Consider the following 25,660-nt stretch of genomic DNA (forward strand, 5'->3'; position numbering starts at 1 on the left):
TATTTTAGGGACATAACATCAGACATATTCAGTAGTTTATTCGTCTGTTTTCGATCATTTTTGGTTTTCTAAAGAAGTGAGAAGCTTGATAGCTATGAAAACAATAACAGAGCAGCCTTATTGCACAAGATATTCGGGTATGTGAAATTGAGTCTACTAATCAATGTGTGTGTGTGTGTGTGTGTGAATGGTATTGCTATTGTAAATTGTGGGTACGTTAGAGTTATAGAAAATTTTCATTGGAAAAACGCTGTAAGCAGATGACACTCAGCAAAGTTGGAAGAATGGTGTTAGTGTTATTTAAAAATAGAGTTAGTGAGTGCTAGATTTGAGCATAAACCTGCCTATTTTATTTGATATTGAGAAGATTCTCTACAGATATCGACATTTTCATTGAAAACGCAAATGCCAGTTCTAAAATACTAAGCAAAGTGGATGATAGCAAAAGGAACGATGCTTAAGGAAGATAGCTTTTGCTATCTTCCTTAAGCACCAAATAAATAGAAAGGTGACCCACTTTGATTATCATTCGAAGATATCGTCAATGACTTTGCTCTTGAAAATTCGCGAAAGAACAAGTTTGAATATCCAAGCAAATTTATTAGAGCAACATATCCCGTTTAGCTCAACGCTATTACCATTCAAAATTATTTTATTCACTTAGGTTTCACGTTTATTTATAGATAGTTTCCTTAGTCAGAATAATAAATACATTTTTAATTTTGGGCCTCTCGAACAACTAAACAAATGATGCACGCTACACCATGCAAGCACTTGCGAGGTTGTGTATCTGAAAACACCATGTTTTGGACACTTTTGAATGGAATATCAGTAGATGAACGTCAAAGATACCAATCCTGTCCATCAAAAGAAAGATTCCTGAGAACCTTAAAGGTTGAATGGAATAATAAATCCCAGTTTTTGATATTTCATATGATGGAAGGACAAGATTATACCGACAGCAACATGAAGCTAGGAACCCTCTATGCCAGCGCTTCCCAAACTGTGGGCCGCGGCTCCCTTGGGGGGCGTAGGTTTTGTTGAGGGGGGCGTGAAATAATGAAAACACATTTAAAATGTTTCAAGACTAAGTAGATTTTTTTATTTTAAAAGAAACGTATTTAACTTTTTATTATTTATTATTATTTTACTATTTATTATTTATTATTTCTTTTTTGTTATTTTTTATATTTTAATGGAAAAATTCACACATTGGTGTTGGTTCACAAACTTTGCTTCCTGCATATTTCGGCGTTTAATGAATATTAGTAAATATTGCTTATTCATATGTTTCATTTCAAAGCAGTGGTTAATTGTATTTACTTCGAATGCTCTCCAGGGAAGCTCCAAATCTTCTTGTCCCTTTCATCACGCGTTCGTAATCAGGGACTGTTGATATTGACTTTATATACATATCAAAGCTCATTTTATATTATCACTGTCATCCGAGCTAGTTTTCTGTTACCAATAAAAGTTTCGCATATACTTCACACATGAAAAAAAGCTTAAACAAGTTCGTGTGGGGAGATAGTAACTCGCTTGCAGTGGTAAACAACACGCCCTCCCTAACAGCCACTATATTTCAGAGGCAATAAAAACAAGTACTTTTATTATACCAGTGAATAAGGTATGAGGAGTCTGTGTAATATATTTCTCAACAAATAGTGCAATTAGACACAACTGGGATAAAAACACACTAATTAATGAATCACATGTCCCCTCATACAGAAACTATGCTGTATAGACTGAAACAAAACCATATGTTGCATGGGCAAACACAGTAACTAAAAACTATTGTTATTAATTAGATGTGTGTGAGAGTTCGATTTCCCAAGGCATCAATAAAATTCAACCGAACGTGTTAAAATTCGTAAAAGTGATAAAACTAAGTAATATATATATATAATGAATGTTGTGGCAGTTTCACATATGGATTTCGGTTGAAGAGAGTTAGCATTTCAACTCAATTGTCAGCTGTGCTTTTATCTTTCGGTTGCGCGATCTTTTGTTAATACCGCACCAATCATATGCACGTTTTAATAACCTGTCTTTGCTGTCTGTTTCGCATTAGGCTTAATTACCGTAAAGGGAGAAAAGTCACAAAAGAGAAAAATGTTTCTGGTCCCGGGATTCCCTTATTCAGGTAATATTCACTAATTTCATGTTATCAGTGTGTGGTGTGCCAGTATCGGTAAGTGGTGATATTATTTGATCTATTCTACGTTAAAAAATTTAACCCTGAGATGGATAAGTGGCTGATAAAAAAATAAAAAAATTCCCGCTAACAATCAGAAGAAGCAGAAACAGACTCAAAAAAAAGGACAGTATTTCATATTTTACCAGAACAGCCCGCATCGTCTTCAGAATCAAAAGGTAAGAGGCAAAAAATGTAATATATGCATTTGGTTTTTGTAATATTCGCTGTGTATGTTTTGTATTGAATATAAATATAATAAATATTATAATAATATATCCCTTTTTTTTCGAGGGGGGCCGTGAAATATTTTAATTTTTGCAAAGGGGGCCCTGACATCCAGAAGTTTGGGAAGCACTGCTCTATGCTTGGTCAGAATACTACAAGGCCATGAAGTCACAGTTATAGCCCGACACTCTTTAAGCCCGTCGATAACAGCAGAGCAAGGGCTGAATTGCATAGTACGTTGATTGCTGACTCTACATGTCATTCCAGCGTACACGCCACAATCATATGTAGCGGACCTATTAAAAGTATCCATCACTTCTATTCTAAGCAATAACCATCTCTCGCCCAAATAACTTCCCTTTCTTTTTAAAAATCTCAGATCCACCCTTTTGTAGATCAACTGCGCACTTGTCCTCCCCCCCAAAAAACCTTAAATATTAGACTTTCAACATATTCCTTTAATTCATGGTTAATGATCCTTTTCTCCTCATTGTCATCACTATGTGCAGAAGTTCAGTTTCTGATTCTGTGCATCTTTATAGAAGACTTATAATAATTGCTAAGCTGATATTGTCACAATTTGTTTAACACGAGCAGATATATTTTCAAAATCCAACTTCTAACTCATCCCATAAACTTTTTGTACGAAACAAACTTCTCTGTCAGTTGTTGAAGATTTCTAAGATGCAAGAATTTGCACTTGTTGAAAACATAAACAATTTTCAACTGTTTATCCAATCACCGGGGCAAGTATACTATGTATAATATAGAATGTCGCGCATGAAATTGCTATGCTGAATCGGACGTGTGCGTGTAAAACTATTGTAGTGTAAATTTGATCAAACTTGAACTTGATATCAGAGGTTTTTTTAATATCTAAATTAGACAACTATAATTTAATCTGATTGTTTCATATTCTTCATGTAATTAATGCGCATTCCTAAGAACATTAAATATACAAATGATGCACGATAGTACAGTGAAATTATATATTGCAGATATTACACAGAGAAATTGCTTAGAATTATTATACAGAGCAATTTTTTATGAACATCCCACTCTGGAAAGGTTGCACATTCACTGTGGATTTAGTATAGTGGGTGGGAAAAGGGTCACAAAATCCAAAACAAACCTGCTTTAAATATAACTCTTTCGAACTATTTTAGGCCTCCAATAAGCAGGATTATGTTCCCACATCCAGGGTAGCATCTGCCACGAAAATATGCATGCAAATATCTAGTGGGATTTAAACTCACAGTTGTTGACTGGAAAGTGTGGGGCTATTCCCTCTGCCAAACTGTTTTCAGGCCCGTTTGTCTTACAGGTTTTGTGAGGGAAAAACCTTTAAGAGCGAAAGACGTTTTGATATTTGACTTTCTGCTAGAGACAGCCAGCATAAAGTCAAATAGTAACGAGAAAGAAACGGTCAGAGCATCTTAAGAAGATGTTTTACCAAAGAAAATAAGGAAGGAAGGAATGAAAATGAGAAAGAAAGACCACCACCTATGCAATGCAATCTAAAGAAAGTGTGTGCATTTCAGTGGGGGAGAGGAGAATTTTTATTCGCACTGAGAACTTCGTAGCGCAATCGCGAGGACAACATGATATCTACCTTTCCGTTTAAAAGAACTGGTTTCAAATCCCGTCTAGGACGTGAAGAACCTTTATAAGATGGTTTCAGATGAAGGTAAATTAGCTGCATATGGAAAAGATAGGTTTTTTTCCTATCTTCTCCATGTGAGACCATATATCGGCCACTGATAAGAAACTTTTATTTAATACTGTGTTCGACTTCTACAGCACGTATGCAGTGTAGCATACATGCCACAAGGTGTTGGATTGCATCTACGTTTAGAACAAATCAGGGGTTCGCCAGACAGTCCTTTAACTGGCTCAGATTTAGCGGAAGAGGACTTTGCTCCAGAATCTGTTTTTCTAACATGTTCCATACATTCCCAATTAGGTTCTGATCCGGTGGCCAGGGAAGATCGTGCAAGTCGTTGTCATGCTCGCTAAACCACTGCTTAACAATTCTTGCGCGATGGACAGTAGCACTGTCGCCCACGAAACAACCGTCATCTGTTGAATAAAATGTTAAATTGCAGGATGGACTTGATCGGCAACAATGTTGTGATATCCCTTGGAGGCCACCCGACCTTCCAGCAATATTAGGGAACCCGTTCCGTACCAGCAGAACATGCCCAACGCCATGACACCACCTCCAGAACCCTCAGTTGTGTTTACAAGGCAAGCTAGGTTCATTGATTGAAATGGTAAACTCTCTGCTTACCGTCGGCACAGAACAAGGTGTACCGTGACTCGTCGGACCACGTGACTTTTTTTCCACTGTTCCAGTGTCCAGTCACGGTGTTCATGATACCACACCACTGTAGACGAACTTTCCTGTTCTTCGCAAAAATCAGTGGCTTGCGTATAGGCATGCGACTACTAATACCGATCCTCTTCAATTCCTTGCTAATAGTTCGGTGAGATATGGGTTGGGAACAGCCTCCATTAAATGCTTCGGTCAACTGCTACACATAAGACGTTCTGTTTGTTCGTACAGGCCTTCTCAGACGATGGCGATCTCGTTCCTGACAGACTTAGGACAACAGTTACGCCTCTTAGACAAGTAAAGTGGGTTATTTTACCACTGATTAAACTCGGGATATCTCACCTTGTGAGAAACCAGCCTGCTCTGCTGTTTTCGAAATCGTACCTCCAGCTAGACGGACAACCACTATCAACCCTTTATCGAACTCCGAAAGATTCTTTTTTTTTTTTTTTTTTTCTTCATTGTGATCAACACTAGTTACGATTACTGGTCAGCAGCATTCTTAAATAGTTGCCTAAAACAAGTGGTGACGTATATGACCAAGTATTTTGCCTATACTCAGCGTAAGTGATGTTTACCTATAAATGCATAAAGATTTCTAATTCAGTGGCTGGTGTGTTTATGTTTCATACTCTCTTTATAACCTTAGTTGCTTAAGCCGCAACTAAGCAACTAATGAAACTAGATGAGCAAACAGTTTAATTATAATAGACTCCATCCTTATACATTATTCTGGATTTTCTTGTTTACATCACTGCCTTTCATGAATATTAAAAATGATCTCACACCTAAATTTCTGACAATCTTTGAAAATCATTAGCTATTCCAACAACAACAACAAAAAAGACTGACCACAGTGGAAAAAATGCGATCAAAATTGTAATCTTTCAAATGATCAGATAGATAATTGGTCACGCAAAGCTAATAACTCGCTTTATGTGAACAGTGATATAGAAGACTCCCTTCGCACCTCATCATTCTGATTTATGGATTTTAAAGGGTCGTTTAAAACCGATTCAAACCCTGCTTTTCTCGATTCTATTAATTCTCTTGCTTGCACATCTCCATTGCAAACTGGATGAAGCTGCTTGCTGGAAAACTCACTGTAAAATGACGTCACTATACACAGTAGAGGCAAGTGTCATCTGTCTATAATTAAAATCTACTTCAAACAGTCCAATTTTATATGGGAGGGTAGAGACGAAGGCTTTTAGCGGAAGGGCATTGTCTTTCGTTGCAGCCAAACCTCCCAGAGGTGGCAGGAACTACGGGTGCATTGTGTTTGCCTGGTAGTACTCGGTTCCCATGCCTGAAACGGAGCGCCGCCCTCGGCAGTTATGGGCTGTGGCCAATCGATGAGGAAGAGAGGAGCCGCAAAGTCAGCATTAGTCACGGCACACACAGGTATAGGACGATGCAGGTAGATGGACTGGGCTGTCTGTGCCTTTCTTGGGGGAAAGGGGAGGAGAGATGAGAAGGAACTTCGTGGGGGGGGGGGAATAGAAAGTAATCACAAGGAGGCATAGCGAGCTACTTATTGAGTAAACATGCCATTCTGGGCTACTTTCAATAGACTGGAAGATTCTGAAACAGGTAGATAGTAACCAGGTTGTTCGTCATTCTTCTGGTCAACAAAGCCGAATAAATAGCCCAAAAAAGCATTGATAGAATAAAGAATGCCTTTAATTAGTAGTCAAGTCAACACATTTATTTCTCACATTCACAATTGATCTGAACGGTCCGAAATTAATGCCTTCTACCTTAACAGCAATGTATGCACTTAAAAGACCAGCAATACTTTCACAGCATCTGTAATTCAGCCGCCAAAAATATATCCTTAAAAACATTCATCGATCTCTACATTCATTATATGGATGAGTGGTATAATTAGCTCCAAGAGCAATTATAGAATCACCATAGCAACAGCTAAGACCTCGCGTGCCAGTCAATGTATTACGAGAAGCCATTTATAAATCACCATTGTTATACTGACAGTGTAGGATTAAGTGCGGAAAGTCCTATTGTAAACAATAACACGCAAAATTAATGGAGTCTTAAGCTGATATGGAACCTCCCTCGTTGCTCTTTAAAGAGAAATAGAAGGGTTACAGAGACGAAAGAGAGAGATGAGATGAGAAAAGCTTCGGTTAATTATACCTCAAAAATATCTCACTGCTGTCTATCTTGAATTAATATACGCTGAGTTTTCACAGCTTTAAGACATGTCGTAAAAATTCCGCTCCAGTAGAAGGGACATGTCTCTGGATTGAATATTTACTTCTGTAAACATTGGATGATTAATGTTGGTACCTTAGATCATGGATACACAAATCTTGAAGTATGTTTCTGAAGAAAGCGCCACAGGGGGCTGAGATGATTGTATTCTCTGATACGTACGGGAAACGGAAGTGAACTTTGGGATAACTGAAGCAATGAAGATGGACGGTGTCCTCCTGCATGCGAAATGAAAATAGGAAGAAAGAGTGCAGCGCTTTACACGTTTACTATTCCTATGTTGGAGTAACACACAAACATACAAACATACATGGGTGTCCGCAGAAAATTTTCCGGGAGGGGGGGGGGACAAGCAAAATTTTCCAGGGGTGGGCAAAGCTTGTAGACAAATAATTGCATCAATACATTTTTATTTAATTATTTAATTTTTTGGTTTTTTTTTTTTCACAAGTAGATCGGGGGGGGCGCCCCATTTTCCCCCTCTGCGGACGCCCATGCACACACACACACATATATGTTACTCCCACTCTCGAATGGTAGTAAGCCTACTGGCTGGAATTAACGAGGTTTTTTTTTATTCTTATTTTTTTATGTTTGTATTTTTATTTATTTTTTACATAATCGGGAATTCCTACTCGAGAGACCAAACCTGGACGTACAGCGAACAGTGTCGATATGAAATGATCCAGAAGCCAACATAGCCAACGTCTGCAGATGGAGGAGCAACTAGAGATGTTGACATAAGGATTCAAAAGGCAAGAAATACATATGCTAAACTTAGTAGAGAATGGAAAATGAAAAATATTTACACAGATACAAAATTTAAAGTATTTAATGCATGTAGTAAATCAGTTCTTTTATATGGATGCAAAACGTGTCTGGTTTCGAAGGAAATAGAAAGCAAATTATAAAAATTTATAAACCGATGTCTGCGGAGCATACTTCGAATTTGGTGGCCACAAATTATTACTAACGAAAACCCCTGGAAAGGAAGAAATCAGAAAAAGTCAACCTTGAAATCGGAAAACGAAAATTTAGATGGATGGGATACACGCTTGGGAAAGATCACGAAGAAATCTGTCACGCAGCCCTGGAATGGAATCAACAAGGAAAGAGAAAGCGTGGCAGTCCTAAAAATACATGGAAGAGTTCGACTTGAAGAGAATGTGAGAAGAGTTTTGCTGAACTAAGACCAATAGCAAGGATAAGGAACCGATAGAAAGCATTTACAGACTCCCGATGTTCCTGATGGAATCTGGGAAAGCCAATATCAGATATCCGTGAACCATATCAAAGTGCAATAGCTGTAATAATTACTGCATCTAGATTACGCCTGTCTGGTGAAAGGATTTTTTGATAGACTAGAGTCATGACTTTCTTCCACACCATCTTTTTTTTTTTTTTTTTTTTTGGATTATGATATATGCACGAATAAAAGGCATTTAAGATGTCTGATACGGACTTACAGAAATGTATTTTTCTTTTCTTGTCAAGAGTGAAATAAGCGATTCCATTTTCAGGTTTGTTATATATAGAAAAGCAGTAAGAGGATGAGGCATAAGCTTTACAGAGACAAACATAAAAAGAATTAATTTCAATTAAGCAATTTATGCCGCAACGTATATTAAACAAGTGATACTTCAAATGACTTTTATTTTTCTAAAGAAAAAGAAAATAATCATTTGAAGCCTCAAAGCGATAATTATTAAGAATATTGCAGATTCAATACTCTGCATATATATTGGTTTTAATTCAGTATTAGGGAAACTAACCCTAACAAAACATTTAATTCCATGCATTGTGCTATAATGCGTATAATCGCATTTCCATCTGAATAAAATTTGATCAATTGTAAACACAAACTATTACTGCAAGACCTCTTACAGAACTTGTTCATTAATTGCAATTATACGAATTGCATCGGTCGCATTGTTAACTTGAACATAAACATATGTTGTCATAGAAACAGGCAATTACTAGATTTCACTTAAATTAGGGGATAACATTAACCGTTATTGCTACGATATGCTTGACACTGTTGCTATAGAGTCTAGTATCTAATGTTTTTTTTTTTTGTGTGTGTTTTTTTGTTTCACAGTCTCAAAAGAAACAGCTCGCTTGTAAGCAGCAATGGAGGTCAGAGATTACACCATTCTCTAAGAGAAAAAAAAAATGCTAATCATCCAACCATCCGTTGTGCTTAGGTCACAAACAATTCCAAAATCCGGATGGCCTCCGTACGGAAGACGTGCGAAGGAATATTCAGACCTCTATTAATGCACCATAGACAGGTAACAAGCTGACGTAGCTACATGGGGATCGGGTGACGATGAAATGAATCGTTCGCCTAGGTCAGCCAATGCCATATATGGAATTTGGTGATCAAAGCACTAGTGAGGTGTTGGGCCAATCCTGTAGAATTACAAAAGAGAAGTTTGGGTGGGTTTAAACGATCCAGTGTTCTTAGAAAATCGAGGGTTATATTTAGTGCACGGTGTCGGGGAGATTTCTGATGTCATTGTTCCGCAATGTCCTGAAAATGAAAGAGGTACAGTAGAAAATACAAGTCACTAAACAAGATGCGGCTAGGCAAGATGTCGCCGCGAGGATGTTTTATATGCAGATTTTTACTGTTTTCTGAGATGGGAAAATCCGAGATCCCAGACGAAACTAGCTAAGACAGACTCGATACTGTGAAGCATAAACCATACACGATCTTCAAGCCAGTAGTGTACTCGGGATTTAATCTTGGGGGGGGGGGGACGAGTTGAGTAGATGATTTGAGAATACACACTACGCATCGCATACGACCTATGACTGAGCATCTGCAGTGATCGCTAAACGACACAACCTAAATAATAATAATAAAAAAAAAGAATTTTAATTAGGAAAAGATTTTTGGAAAATTTTCTAGTGTTTTTTTTTCCTTTTTCTTTGGGGGGGGCATCCCCCCCTCTGGATGCGCCACTGCTTCAAGCTACAGTCAAATTCGAAACACTGATGGACGAGACCTACAAAGTTTCATGTATTAAGATTAGATAATTTTTAACAGTGATTATTAAATAATTAATAGTTTTTTAATCACTACCGTCAATATTTCGATAATCAAGTCCGTCAGAAACTAGCTTGATAGTTATTTTTATTAATGAGACTGACAGTCATGAGCTGGGTAAGAAATGATGCTACAGAACTGCTGTATGGTGATGGCAACTTCATTAGCTACTCTTGGTAAATTTCATGAAAACTAGATGTTTTTTTTTCAAGGTTTTTCTCTTATATGCAGGTCATAAAACAATAATGTCTGGAAATAATCAGAGAATCATATAAAAACATTTTTCTATCCACTTTGTGGGAAGGAATAGGAAGTTATGAAAACACAGTTTCATTTCTATGTTCTGGAGAGCTATGGAGTGTTAGTCACCAGGAAGGGGTTATCAGATCCCACGAACTCAAGTACCAACTTCACATCGGTCACCCATTTCCTGCACATGCTTCTTACGTAAGACAGAACCCCCTCCCCCTTCCTATTCACTTGGTGTCTCTACTGCGGAACTAAATCCCCACCACAAGAGGCCATCCCCATAGGTAGGTGTCCTTTATTTCGGTGTTAAGTATTCTTTAGCGAGTTCTTCAGGTACTCTTTTTTTTTATCATTTTCCTCTATCCGCCCACCCGCTTACCCCCTTCAAGTTACCGGCATGGAACTCGCGCTCACGACAGCTTCCGAAACCTTTGCGGATTGTAAAGCTTGTTAATCGTACAATTGCCTTTGTTCTTGGCCGACGTCACGAGAACCCGTGGCTCAATCCCGAGAGCCTATTAAGGGGGTCTGTCTGCTTGTTAATAGCCACAATAGGGAAAGTTAATGACAGCTCGATTGATCTCCGTTATTCTTTTGATTAGTGACTACCGACGCCCTCAAAGCTGCTCTCCGCGTCTCACCACAGAGAACCCCCTACTGTTCGAAGTGGTGTCACGTCCACGGGTGCTGAGAATGCATTATCTGCCCGGATCCTCCCTCGTATAAACCCGCATGTCAAGACCTGCTCCAGGCCGTATGCAGCTACGGAGTTGGGTGAATATGCCGGACGCGTGTACCTTGCAGCTACTCTGCCCTTTGATCCATGGCCCATTGATTTCAAACGAAGCACTATTCCTTTGAATTTCTTCTTTTGTCAATGAATCGAATTATGTTAGAGCGAACCATCACCTCTCCCCACTCTCTCTCTCTCTCTCTCTCTCTCTCCTTCTCGCTTCAGTCTTTTACATACGGGTTGACTTCATCAAATAATAATATATTTTATTTTATTTTATTTATTTATTTATTTATTTATTTATTTTTGTATTTAAACAATACATTCCTTTCAACTACTGTATCTTCAGACGATCATCTTTTTTTTTTTTTTTTTGAGCTAACCAGAGTTAGTTAGTTCACTACATAAATTAGGCTAAAGCAACTAAGGATATAAATTGATTGCATCAATCGGTAAAGTACACGTTCTCTGGTGGATTTTCATGTTTTGTGAAATGGTATAGGTATGACATCGTCTAACTCACCTTCAGATGAAAAGTCCTTATATACGTCCCTCACGTGTACTATGAGAGGAACAGAAGTTGAGCATCTTCACCCAAAGAGTGTCACGACTGCCAGCTGCGCTACAGAAGCACTATACCTAAGTCGCAGTATATTGTTATTATCATCATCGTGGACTACTGTACTAACTACTATAAAATACTTTCCTAAAATATCTATATAATACTTTTTCAAAAATGTCTACAAAAAAACGTTGAGATAATAAACTACTGACCTGCTCATAAAATTTCGTTCCGAATTCTACTATATGTTTGATTTTTTGTTTATTCAGAACCATTTCAGTTAAAAGAAATGACGTGTGTGATCAATTACTTATTTTAAACAATGACGTTCTTTTGTTAATATACTTAGTCACCTTTTTCCCATTTCTAAAGCTACTTAAAGCGATAGTCTAATCATGGAGCGTTGACAGAATGATGCAGCAAGAATAGCATACTGCGTAGGACGGATATTCTATGCAAGGACAAAAACGCAGATAATCATCGGTATTTGTATATAAAATTCTTCTAGGCAAGTGCACACGTAACGAAATATTGTTTATGAAATGAGTGCTACAGAAAGGTTACAAAATGCAAAAGAAAGATAATGTACGAACACGTAGAATAACAACTTTCTTTCATGTAGAATGGAGAGAGAGAGAGAGAGAGAGAACATTAAAAAAAAAAAAAACTACAAAATACAATAAGAAGCAACACCAGTTCTAACCCGAAGGTTTTGCAAAGTGCAACTTCATGCTTGTTTATCTTTACATAGGAATTTCCTGATTATTTGCATGAAGAGAAACAAATAGTAGGCTTCAGGCAATAGTTTTTAGTCTGCAATTTTTTTTCTTGCAAACGACAATGTGTGCATAAGGCAGCCTTGTTAACCAAACAGGCCACTGTATCAGAAGCAGCCAGCCAGCTCGCTATTGAAAGGCGTACAGACCTTTGCCTGACGGCACAAGCGCGCGACTAGAGTTTAGAAGAGGGAGGGAAAGAGAATGAAGGGGGATGTCGCTGACGACCAGCACAAAGGTGGCGGCTGTCAGCTTAGCAAGACCCCGTCGACAACGAAGCCAATTTGCTCATCACCGATGTTCCGTCCAATTATTCGACATTTCTGCTGCTCCCGTATGAACTGACAGCATTTTGGTGACCTGAGGGGGAGGTGAAGTTAATGGGGGGATGTGGGGAATGAGGGCTTCTGACACGTGTATTGCCTGTAGGGAGTCTTATCGGCCGAAATCATACGATTATTTCCGTTATGTGTTGGCTGGAAGATCTCAATGGAAAGACGGGCCTTGAGACATTTCAGCCTGCGTGGACTATTTGATTAGAAAGCCTTCCACCTCACTGAATTAACCTTTTGATGAGCTCAACGCTCTTGTGGGAAGTCATTGTGGTTCATAATAAAAAGCTCAACAGCGGAAAATGAAATCTTTGTTCATTGTAACGTCGGAAGTCATTAAAACAACGATTTGCGTTTGAATATACCAGTCAGAAGAGTGTGAGCGCGTGTTTCTGATGGAAAGACAAGCGTTTATAATCTCATACAAATTCCCACTTGTTCACCATATTCTGCAGCTTAAAAATTCAAGAAATTCTGACTTCTATAAATCTATTCCGTAATTTCATACCGAGCCATTGAAGCCTTATTTGTTAAAGCGAGTCTTAATTAAACATAACACTCTGGCTCCGCTCTTCCAAAAGCGCAATTTTCATAGTATCAAGCTTGACAGTAGGGGAATTTCTTTCAAAATTTATTATTTTCACGTCTTCCATCATGAACTACTGACCACAGAGAATACGCGTTACAGATCTACAGTTTCCATTTTCAGTGGCATATTCTTTAGAACCTAAGATCGACACATGAATTAATAATACAACCCGATGATCTTGCAAGTATTATCGTAAGGAATAGCTCGTTGTACTTTTGCAAACTGATATGGGAATCACCCAATGATAAAATGTTTGCATATCTCCATTTCATTGACGAGTTCTAAATGGTTACCACTTTATTGTTAGTTCTAAGTAGCCAATAGCATGCAAACCAGAGGTTTACGTAATGGATATGCCGTATTGTACACCGTCTACAATATAAAGGAAGAACTATTTTTTAAAAAAAATATTATATTAAATATAAAATAATATTTTTATAAGCCTTGGATCCTATAAAACCCAACAAGTAGCGGATAAAAAAAAGCAGCCACTATCCATTGGTCATTGAACAAACTGGTACATATTTACTCCATCTAGTCTTCCTTTACATCCTTATCTATCTCTTTTGTAGACTCGATCTGTAATGGTAGCAACATGGTTTCTTATAAACCTAAATTCAACAACAATAGGGCAGATAATCCATCTTCATGTTAATCAACATATGTTCTCGTGTCTTTGAGAATTCAAATCCCGATATTTCTAGCTAAAGGGTATTCGTTACCGATTGTGCTACCGAAGTTACATTATCGTCCACTTGACGCGGTTGGTTCAATGGACTATTACAGACAAGTAACTTAATGTCATATCAAACTAATTTCTGTTATGATAGGGGAGTTAAGTTTATTCACATAGTCTGCAATATCTGTCAAGGCATGCATTTTCTGGTCAGATTTTTAGCTTTAAGAATAAGAAAACCCTTTCTAAAATACTGCATACCAGTGAGAAACCGCATGGTATAAAGGTAAGAATGTACGCTACTTGTATACGGTATTAGAAATCTTAAGTGATTCACATTTAATGATTTCAAGCGATTAACTTTTGTTGACATCTTTAAAAGATTAAAGGACGGGTGAAAAGAACTCCGCCTTAAAAATAAAAATAAAAATAAAAATAAAAAATCGTTAGTCAAACCATATAATTGACGGAAAGAGAAGAAAGTATTGAAAACGGGAGTTAAGATGAAAGTAAACAAGTATGGAAATGATCAGAAATGATTATAAAAAAGATAAATCGAATTTATAGTTGTTTATGACTTACATAATATACTATATACTTGTAGATCATTTCTTCATTGTCGTTTATATAATTTTATTTTGTGCCTGTAACATATTTTACCTCGCTATGACAAAAATGTATTAAAAAGAAGGGGTATGATGGCAAACGATTCGATGCGTTGGATATGAGTTTTTGGATGTGTGGAGTGAGTTTGAGGGAAGATTGGATTTGTATAACAGGGATGGCCTACACTTGAATTTGTTTGTATCAGGAGTCTGGAAAAACAAATAACTGGTATGAGACCTAACACAGAGAGTCAGGAAAACTAAACTATAAAGGGAGGAATGGTGTGAATGTGAGTGTACGAGCGAAAATGGTATATAACAGTGTTAATGACGGGAATGGGTTTTGTCATGGGAACGTTGACGAGGCAAGAACGATTTCGGGTTTGTATTCGTCCGGTTCGGACCAATCATATGTGTGCAAAGATGTCTACATGCGTAAGGCATTAGAGAAGAATAGATATATGCAAGTTGTACAATTGGGTCAGGCAGACTGCAAACAAGAGTATACTAAAGAACATGCAGGTAGATTATTATGTCTGTACACGAATGCTAGGAGTATCAGAAACAGACCTAAGTTAATGAATGTTCTATTCAGAAAAGGTTACATGTTGAACTACAAAGCAGGAAATTATGTCCAACTGAGAAGTATACTGAGTTCAGTGGAATGGGATCAATTACTGGATGGAAAGGATATCGACGGTGTATGGAAGCATTTAAACAATACTTAAATGATGCGATATCAGAATGTGTCCCGATAGTTCGAAGCATAAATAGAGTAGGAGTCAAATGGATGTGTAATCTTATTAAGCAATAGATTCTTAAGAAAAGGAAGATGTGGAAGGAATACCGTTTGCATAAGGATGACGTCCGTTATGAACGTTATAAGCAGCAGGCTAAAATAGTCACAACTGTTGTACGGAAAGCAAAGTCTGATTATGAAAAGAAACTGGCTCTGCGTGCTAAAGACAACCCGCAAGAATTCTATCAATATGCTGCAAGTAAAAGAAAGAATGAATATGAAATAATAATAATTCTAAATCCAGATGGTGTTAGGATTACTGATGCAGAAGAGGTTGTTCAGTTAATGAGTACCCATTTCGTTAAAAGCTATCAACCTGGTGCGCGCAACATTGAGCTCACTGTTACCTCTTCACTAGATGAAGAAACGCAGGTGTCTGAGGCCGAAGTATTAGAGCTGTTGCACAAACTGAATAAGAATTCAGCAATAGGGACTGATGTAATATCAGTATGTGTGCTAAAAGAGTGGCTGAAATGATCATTCCTTTGACCAGGATGTTTAATATGAGTCTCAGAACAGGGAAGATTCCGCAGGAATGGAAGGAATGTATGGTAATTCCATTGCAGAAGGCTGGTGCAAAGACCGATGTGTTAAACTATCGACCATTAGTATCTCAGGAGTGGTGGTGAAGATTTTGGAAAAATTAGTTAGTGCCCGCATTCAGAAATGGATTGACTGTGAATCTCTACTTTGCAATGAACAACATGGGCTTACTAAGGGAAGGTCATGTTTTAGCAACTTGCTCACATTCTATAATAATGTTACTATTGAACTAGACAAGGGGGAATTGATACACCATGATACTTTTGGATTTTGCTAAGGCTTTTGAAAATGGGTTTGGGTTATACAATATTAGCATGGATAAGAGGATGGCTGACTGACAGATATCAAAAAGTGGGATACGGGGAATCTGAGTCTGAAAGGTTTAAGGTAACAAGTGGTGTACCACAAGGATCAGTCCTTGGTCCACTGTTATTCAATCTGTACATTAATGGTATTGGAAAGGATTTGACAAGCGACATACAGTTATTTGCTGATGACGCAAAGATAGGGAGGGTAATCAGGAATGCTGCTGATATGCAATCTTTGCAGAATAATTTGAATAGGCTGGAATTGTGGGAATGGGAAAATGGGTGTCAGTTCAATGTCAGTAAATGTAAAGTCAGTCACTTCGGCATGATTACCTATCCAATGTCGTATTATATTGGTGGGATTAGGCTGGGGATCTTGGAATGTTAATAGATAGGAAGTTGAAGTTCAGGGATCATGTGGCAAAGATTGCAAATATAACTCAAAAGATAACTGCAATGCCGAAACAAACGTTCACATGCAAAGATAAGGTTGCCATTTTGCCTCTTTACAAGGCCTTGATAAGACCTCACTTGGAGTATTGTGTTCAGGTCGTCACCTGGTTTCCGTTGTGATTCTGATATATTGGAGAGAGTACAAAGGAGAGTGTTAAAAATGATAACAGGACTGTGGAATACTGATTATGAAGACAGATTGAGAATTTGTAGACTGCAGACACTAGCAAACAGGAGAAAGAGTGGTGATATGATTGAGACTTACAAACTTCTGAAAGAGTCATACAGGATTTCAATTGATGGGATTTTTCAATTTATGGAGGGTGGGAAAAGGACAACACAGCATCCTTGGAAGCTGAGAATGAAGGCCGCCAAGAAGGGTGTAAGGACTACATTTTTCTCTCAGAGGGTGGTGCGTGATTGGAATGGATTGCCATTGGATGTTATGAGTGCAAGCAGTGTGAATGAATTCAAGAATAAGTATGATAGCTGGTTTGTGTAGTATGTGGCCTCCCTCGATGAGTCTCTGACTCCCTGGAGGTCTCTCTTAATAATAATAATAATAATAATAACAACAACAACAACAACAACAATAATAATAATAATAATAATAATAATAATAATAATAATAATAATAATAATAATAATAATAATAATAATAATAATGTCTATCATACGGTAAGCGTGTGAATGAGTTTAAGCATACTCAGGCAATGCATTCCAATCATCCTCCACTCTTTACGTAAAAGGAAATACTTCTCACCCTCTTATTCCCTGCTTCCTTGTGCAATTTCCAGGGATGGCCTCCAGTTCTCGCCTCTTCCTTATTTTCCACTACCTGAAAAATCTCTTTCGTATCTATCCAATAAATACCTTTCAACAACTTACAAGTTTCAATCATATTCACCCCTTCGCCTTCTATCAGCCAAACTGCAGATAACATGACTTCAGTCTATCCTTATAGCTATCATCCCACAGTCCTAAAATCATTTTTATCAACTCTCTACGCCCTCCTCAAAGTATCTTCATCCCCCCTCTAAACCCTGGTGACCAGATTTGAGCAAAGTAGTCCAGATATGGCCTGATCAAGACCTTATACAGTTGAATCACTACCATTTTACCTCTGCGGATTAATGTTCGTCTTAATATAGCAGCAATCCTCTGAGTTGTCTTAATCACCTTTGCAACATGCCTCTTAAATTTCAAATTTCGACCCACAATGACCCCAAGATCCCGTACGTCCTCAAAGTCCTCCATTATACTTCCAAATATAGAGCATGCAGTATCCCATCTGCAGTTCCCAGAATTCGCAACCTCATATTTAGCAACATTAAACTGGTGTCCCCATTTATCTGCCTACATTCCAGCTTATTCAGATCCTCCTGAAGAACCACCACATCAGTACTCAGTAACCTTCCCCAACTTCACATCATCCGCAAACTGAATATCTTCTTGGATTTCAGTGAAAATATCATTGCTATAAAGGCTGAAAAGTAGTGATCCCAGCAGAGCCCTGTGGAATTCCACTAGTAACTTTCCTTTTCCCCGATATTGTCCCTTCATACACCACCTTCGACATCTATCAGACAACCAATTGCACTCCACCAACTCAATATCCAGACCCATACGTTGCAGCTTAAATATTAGTTTATCATGTGGTACCCTATATAGTAGTGTGCTTCAATGAGAAAGGAAGAATCCCTTGCCGTTAACTTACTTCCAACTTCACCTACAAACAGGACGGCTTAACCGGAAACAGCTTAATCCTTTGGTAAAATGTTTTTTTTTTTTTTCTTTTTCACTTCTGGTTACTCTTGCATTTTTAAATGTATTTTGGAAAAAGTACTTCTTAAAAACACATCTTTTGTTTAAACACATTTATTTCGATTCTTGTTGCAAAATTAAGAGGCTAATCATTATGATTCTATGTAACCTGTTCGTTTTAAAGTAATGAGTAGTCTGGAAAGTGCCTTATTCTATACGATAGGAAACACTCACATTCCATGAATGTAGGATTTAACATGTGAATCTCATCCATGGAATGCTATGAATTTATTGAAAATTAGTAGTATGGTGGGCTAAGAGTTAGATTAATCTGGAAATCATTCTCTGGGGTTAAATATTGAACTTTTTTTTAAAATGATAAAGGTACCCATGATTCCCATAATTGGAAGAAAGAGCGCTGAAATATGTGTGCTCATGATGGTTTTTAGTAGTAGGTTTTTTTTTAATATTTTTTATTCTGTTATGTTGTGTTTAAAGTTGCATATTTTTGCATACTCTGGTCTAAAATCTTCCTTCTCCCTTACCACTTTGTTGAGCTGTAACACCACTGACCTGCTTATTGAAATTTTTAAAAAGTTCCATGTTTGATTTTTAGACCAGTTTCCAGATTATCGAACTCGCCTTAGCTCGCTGTGATAATTTACAACAGGCTAACGACTTTTCGAGGGTAGAATTCGCATAAGAAAATAATTAAAAAAATTCCAGCGTCAAAGATAATAAGCCGAAAGGCTATTTTACCGGCGAATTTGTTAATTAAGAGGGAGATGTTAAATCCCGTTTTATTTTATAGCCGGGTACGAAACTAGGGTCGAAATCCATCGACATCCATAGAGTTTCAATGCCGAAAACAACTATCGGCAGAACCAAGTGTAAATGATCACTTGGATAGAACAACACCATGGCAACTCCATGCAAAGGTGGAGCAAGCTCCCTCACTAACTTTAAGATTCTTTCATAATGTAAAACCCAGCTCCTAAGAGATGTATAAATATTGTTTTATCGATGGATTTCGACCCTGGTTTCGTACCCGGCTATAAAATAAAACAGGATTTAACATCTCCCTCTTAATTCCAGCGTCTGTTCGTAAATTCTGAATGACGATAAATAGATAGATATAGCTGCGTCGAAGGAATATGCTCATTTTCTTGTATAGACCACGTTCTTGGACAGTCAACAGCGTGGCTTCCAAGAAGTATGGAGTATCTGCTCAAATTTTAGCATGCAGCCTTTGGCTACCTGATTTTCATTCGCTTATAGCCTATAAGTCAAACCACTTTTGTGGTTTGACTATGTGGGAAGAAAGAGGAGTTTTGTTTGCCAATAACATAATCGTTCTTATGGAAACATCTGGCACTTCCAAACAAAGGCAGAAATCGGCAACGATTAGTTACTACTGACAAACTGAGGAAGCGGTTGTCCCGCAGTTTGTTAATGACGAAGACACCCCCCCCCCCCATCCTTTCAGTCTTTATTTAGGAACCACATCTCTCGTTCCTCGAGGGAAAAGAGGAGTAGAACATGATACTTAAAGGAAAGTGGAAACCACAACAGTGTGTTACTGGTGTTATCAAACACCAGTAACACACTGTTGTGACACTTACTTCTGAAACAGAATGCTAACATGAAAAAAAAAACAGAACTTAATTTATAAAACCTCGAAAAAGTCGAACTTTATGGGCAGAATAACAAATGGAAGTGAGAATAACAATGAATAACAGAATAACAGTAAAACGTTATCAAATGCACTAATAAAAGGCGAATATGCGAACGTCCAGGCATCACCCATGTCTGTTAAAGTAATGCAAGCTAAGTCAACTCCGATGCAAAACAGATTTCCTGTTCACGATGATGCCACTCATTTCATTGCATTCTCAAAATTTTTAAGTTGATCTTGGGGATCCACCCACATTTTTAGGAATCCTATAACAAAATCCTCCTATCAACTATTAGCACATTTCCAGAATAACATCACAAATTTTCTTGCATTCCACAAGTTCCAACACGTACACGAAACAACTTTCTGTAGATCTATCAGAAGATCCTCCTGACGCTTCCCAAATGTTAATGTTACTGTCTTATTACTAGTAACATTCCAAAGCCGGGTAATGCGCGTGTTGCTTTATGCGTCACATACCTGTCATGTGCTCATACTTGAAATCTCTCTCTGTCTTCTTTTTATTATTTTTTTTTTGTTTCCAAAAATGCATGAAATAAAAAAAATAGATATGTTTCAAGTATGGGCACATGAAAGGCATGTGAGGCATACAGCAAAAAGTTGATTTGCTGTCAGGAATCTGGAAAATTTCATCGGAGAAGAAAGAATGAGACTTCGGAGAAATGGCTAGAATCTCGGCGGTGCATATCTCTTATTAATTTATCAGTTATCTTTTGAATCTCTCTCTCTCTCTCTCTCTCTCTCTCTCTCTCTCTCTCTCTCTCTCTCTCTCTCTCATAGCTACAACTTTCCATTTGAAGTCAAGGAGCGATGTATAATGCACTAATATTCTTTTATCTGTAAATTGTGTGCTACTGGCTGGTTTTTGCTGGTTGCCGGATGAAAAACCCGAGTTTCTGAGAGGGAAAAACCCTGTCACCTACGGATGAGGCCGGGTACAATTATCTTCAGTTGAAATGCTCTGACGAAGCCTTTTCCGGGCAAAATTTTTGCATATTATTATTTCGATTGTTCGAATATTTTTATTTCGCTGGATTCTTAAGATTTTGGGGCCAATGTACGAGAAAAAAAAAAGCACATTTCCAGAATAACGTGGCTTTAGAGAAAAAAAAAACATTATTAAATTTCCAGAAAAAAACCCATTATCATTGCACATTATCATGTGCCAATGATAATGGGTTTTTTTCTATTGGAAGTGCATGTGAAGTGCAGTAATCTAAATTGTCAGACCTACCTGAGTACGTTGGCTCAATAACTACACATTACAGTTTACAATAATTATATAAATCTGTGCTATGTCAACGCTATATGTATGTGCTTGATGGAGCTACTAAGAATACCAAACGCGAAAACCATAACTCATTGTTTTGAACAATTAAGACTTTCATTATTGCAGATTTTTTAGTTTATTATTATTTTATTTATTTATTTTTAGCGAAAGCAACTTCTCGACTTCCTTTCAACGGATTCACTGCCAATATAACTTTAAGCTTTTTATTCAGATGTAACATAATGGATGACTTTATGCCTGATCGTCCTATCTTTGTAAATAGAAATTACTGATTGGAAAAGTATGGTTTAATTAGTGGTTTTAAATTATCATTTATTAATGTTATTAAATTTACTGAAATAATTTTTGCATTGAAATGCAGACTTCTATTTAAGTTGTAGGGAGAATGCTGCTCAGAGTTTAGCGCATGTGAGCATACAAACATGCTCTCACAAGGCTCAGATAACATCAGTGATACAAGCATCAACAATTCAAAATTGAATATACGATATTATAAAATTTTTCTCTATATTAAGATAAGATTTCTATATTTTATTTAAGAATTGCTACACAAAACATAAATAAAAAGATTTTATATTCTTAAATATTGTGCAATGGAAATCATTCTCAATAGTTTAATGATCATCTACGTTACCATATCCTAGAGTTTATTGTACAACCAGTAGAAGCATTAGATACGAGTGCTGTATAGTAACAATTTAAAATAACAAAACTTAGGGTGTGCGTGGATTGTATTGGCTGAGATTTTGGACCAGATATCTGTAGAATATCTGCAATGTCATATATATATACATTTAACACTCTAGACAGGTTATTTGCAGTGATGAAAACTTAAAGTAAATAAAGTTCTGTTCGGCGTCAGAAAATAAATATAGTTCACTCAAATCATAATTCCTGTAGAAAGGTAAGGAATATTTAAAACACGAGATCTCTCTCTCTCTCTCTCTCTCTCTTTTGAAAAAAGGACGGGTATTTTTCCTGTCGTTTCTGGAAGACAAAAGAAAACTAAGAAGAACGATTCATAAATTATAGGCCGAAGAAATATTTACAAGGATTGCAATATTGTGTTTAAGGTTTCTTGTTAGCTGTGAGGAAATGCATAGCATACAAAATACTTGACAGCAGTACATGTTACGTGAGGATTAAATTTTACAGGGGTTTCTAGAAACTGTAGGTGTCCCTAGATCACACTCGAAGCATTCAAGAGATTTCTTATCGTAGGGGATGCTAATTATAAAATAAGTGGCTGCTATTAAGACGTCGCACGACTCTTATGATACTCAAGACATGATAGCAGTAAGCCAACCACACACGTTGACGTTTTTTTACCATTTTTCCTCTCCTCGCGCCCTCAATGTCGTTTTCAAACAAAAGTTCGCCCATGGTGGCCCTAAAAAGTCAGCGTTTTTAACACCAAATCATCGCTCTTTTTAAATCCCCTCGGAGAAAGAAAGACCTCTCAACTATACTTCGCCATCCTCAGGGCAATTTCCGTCGGTGCACTACACGGGATACTATGGGAGGGGAGGAAGAGGTGGGGTGAAAGAGCAACGGTTCACCATCATGGCTAAGCACCTTTATAAAGCACACGCCAACAAAGATGGCTGACACCCGCGACATGAAAATAATTTAAAGTCCCACCAGCGACTCTAAATCACGAGGGATGACACTTGACTTCCGTACATCACACGTCGACCCGGATACCTACCAACCGTTAAGCATAAGTAACTGCGCGGGACCGCTATAGAATGGTGATACCGACAGGACGTTTTATTGCCTGATTTCAGGTCGGTCTTTAAAAAAAGTATCGTATTGCGATCATGTTCTGAGTCCCACTAACTTCTTATTAACGTCTACATTACTGTTAATCGTGTCATTAAGAAAACATTCTTGGAAAACAGAAATATTTCATAAAAAACGAGTAATGTAGCAAGGTATCTAGACACCGTAGTTTTTATTTTAGTAACGTTTAGGACCACCCTAGCAGCAACAACTGGTGAGACATTTTAATGATCAAGTGTCATTCTAAACGAGTTATTTCTAGCCCATACTGTTTTTTATGATCTTAATGAATACTTAGCTGATTTAAGCCGTTGACAGGTCAACCATGAGTAGAATAATAATACTTTCATTTTTTATTTACACTTTCCATAGTCACTGAACGTCTATGCAGAGCAAAGATTGCTTTTTAAAAAATGACAAAAAAATTTTGTCATTTTTAAAAAATTTCTTTAATGATTTATTTTAAATTTCTTACGAGTTTCTCTTCAGCTTGGACTTAAAAACTAAATTTCTGTCCTTTTCTTAATGTTAGGCTCAAGATGGGTCGTTATTCATGCAGTTAATTCTATCTGAACTCTTTGCTAACTATCAACTAAGTGTATTTTTCTACCTGTTTTCTAGGATGAACAATTACAGTTCCAGAGAAGAAATACCTTACCTCCTCCGTATAAGATCGACTAACTCGCCTTCAGCTGAAAACCCATATAAGGAGCTTCGCGTTCTAGACGAAATTATCAGTTATTTCAATCTAGAGGACATCGCTATTACCAAGTGATCCACGGGAGGCGCTCCTGTATACATATAAAGACAACGAACTGTATAACTTAAGCTGTTCCAATAGTAGTTGAATTATGATCAGCATGGGTCGGACAAGTGTAAAATCCAATAAGTAAAAATCGGGGGGGGGAGCAATAGTTGATGATTTGGTTTCTATGGTATCAGTAGTCGATAGTTAAAATACCTATGATCTTTGACGAAAGTATCTAAATTTTAAAGTGCTGTCTTTGCAGGTTACGTTTTAGCATCATACAATGAAACCAGATAGACCGATCCTTGAGCAAAACGTTCCAGATACCGTAGTTCAAAACTCCTATAACCATCCGGAGACACTTTTGATACATTGGGTCCTATTGTCAGCTTACTTTTCTGAATGAATAAAACTGGTCTTCTTCCAGATTGTGGACTATAATCCTACTGTGCAATGAATGCTTGCGAATGTCGTGGGGTGGCAGATTATTTTCATCTCCCTGTAGAACTGGAGCCTTGAAGTGACTTCAAAAAATAACCTGTTTCGTTTCTATAGGAGGGTTCTCGGATTAATGTAACCTGTATACTACCCACTATATGATGCACTTCCCAATAAAAGGGAAGATAAAAATCATAAAAATAAAAATAACATACATTCTTCTAAGGACGTCATAAGTTTGGGTAGCTGTTTCAGATTAGTTTTACCAAATGTGGACAGTGATTGTCTGTGGATTATCTTTATAAATCGTGCGTAGTCCTGTAGATCAGCATTTTTGTTTAGGTGATAAAGGAGAACTCATAGCTTATGAAGTGCATGTTTCGCTCTGATTTGAATTGCGTAAACATACCTAAACAATAAAATGAAATGAATTTTTTAAGAATTTAACAAAAAAAAAAGGAAACTATTTTTACATCATCCCAATCACCAAGACAAGATAATATATTAGTAATTAATAGCGACTGACTGTAACTGCTATTACAGGATACGATAATTTATTATGGTGCGCGATATACAAACGTGATATGAAACATTATACTCACCTTGCAAAGCGTACGCTGCAGATAGTGACCGAACCGATGAGAGGGATGGAGAAATGCAAGAACGATGGAGGTCAGAACAATTAGTTTCCTGAGGACTGTTGTTCAAGCCTATCCTAGTCATATAAAACAATATTTGGTCGGAAGTAACAAATGAAAAGTAGATGAATGTGAACGAGTTAGCTTACCATCGGGAAAGATAGCTCTCATCTTCAGGTAGGAAGTGGTGAGACGAATAATTGAAGCCTTGTCTAGCTGACTAGTGATTGCAGCCGGTAGGGGAAGTAGCTTAGCAAGTTCCAGAAACTCTGCGTTCTCTTTTTCCCTTCTCGAGCGCGCGGCGTTTTTAGACTTCTCCTTCATAATCGTTGACAATCACAGAGTAGGTGGTGGCTGGAACGGCACAACTGTTTTCGATCGGTTAAAGGCTGAAGCCTGAACAAAAAAGAGAGAAATTTAATGTTATAAATTTAAAAACACTACTTTATCAATTTAATTCCGGAGTATCAAACAAGAAATGAATAAAAATATGTTTTATTTCCCGTAATTAGACAAAGACGGAATAGGCCTACTTATTAGACTTCATATATATTTGAATCATCCTATCTTTTAATAAAACTTAAGTGAGAAATGGATAAATTGACGAAATATTACCTTATACGTAATAAATAAT

The 25,660-nt window shown here is 37.3% G+C and overlaps 1 protein-coding gene across 2 annotated transcripts in view; it reads right to left on the reverse strand.

Annotated features, from left to right (window-relative positions):
* sim (bHLH transcription factor single-minded) overlaps nucleotides 1–25,350 on the reverse strand; it is a 79,009-nt gene extending 53,659 nt beyond the window's left edge. For both annotated transcript variants that reach the window (XM_090412104.1, XM_090412103.1), the window contains exon 1: nucleotides 25,176–25,350. In XM_090412104.1, coding sequence (XP_090268230.1) covers nucleotides 25,176–25,350 — 175 coding nt within the window. The remainder of the gene's footprint in view (nucleotides 1–25,175) is intronic.
* Between the last annotated feature and the right edge of the window lie 310 nt (nucleotides 25,351–25,660).

This window comes from Typopeltis vanoorti, chromosome 22, assembly GCF_054136105.1.
Source record: "Typopeltis vanoorti isolate ZY-2024b chromosome 22, IOZ_Tvanoo_1.0, whole genome shotgun sequence".
Taxonomy (NCBI): Eukaryota; Metazoa; Arthropoda; class Arachnida; order Uropygi; family Thelyphonidae; genus Typopeltis; species Typopeltis vanoorti.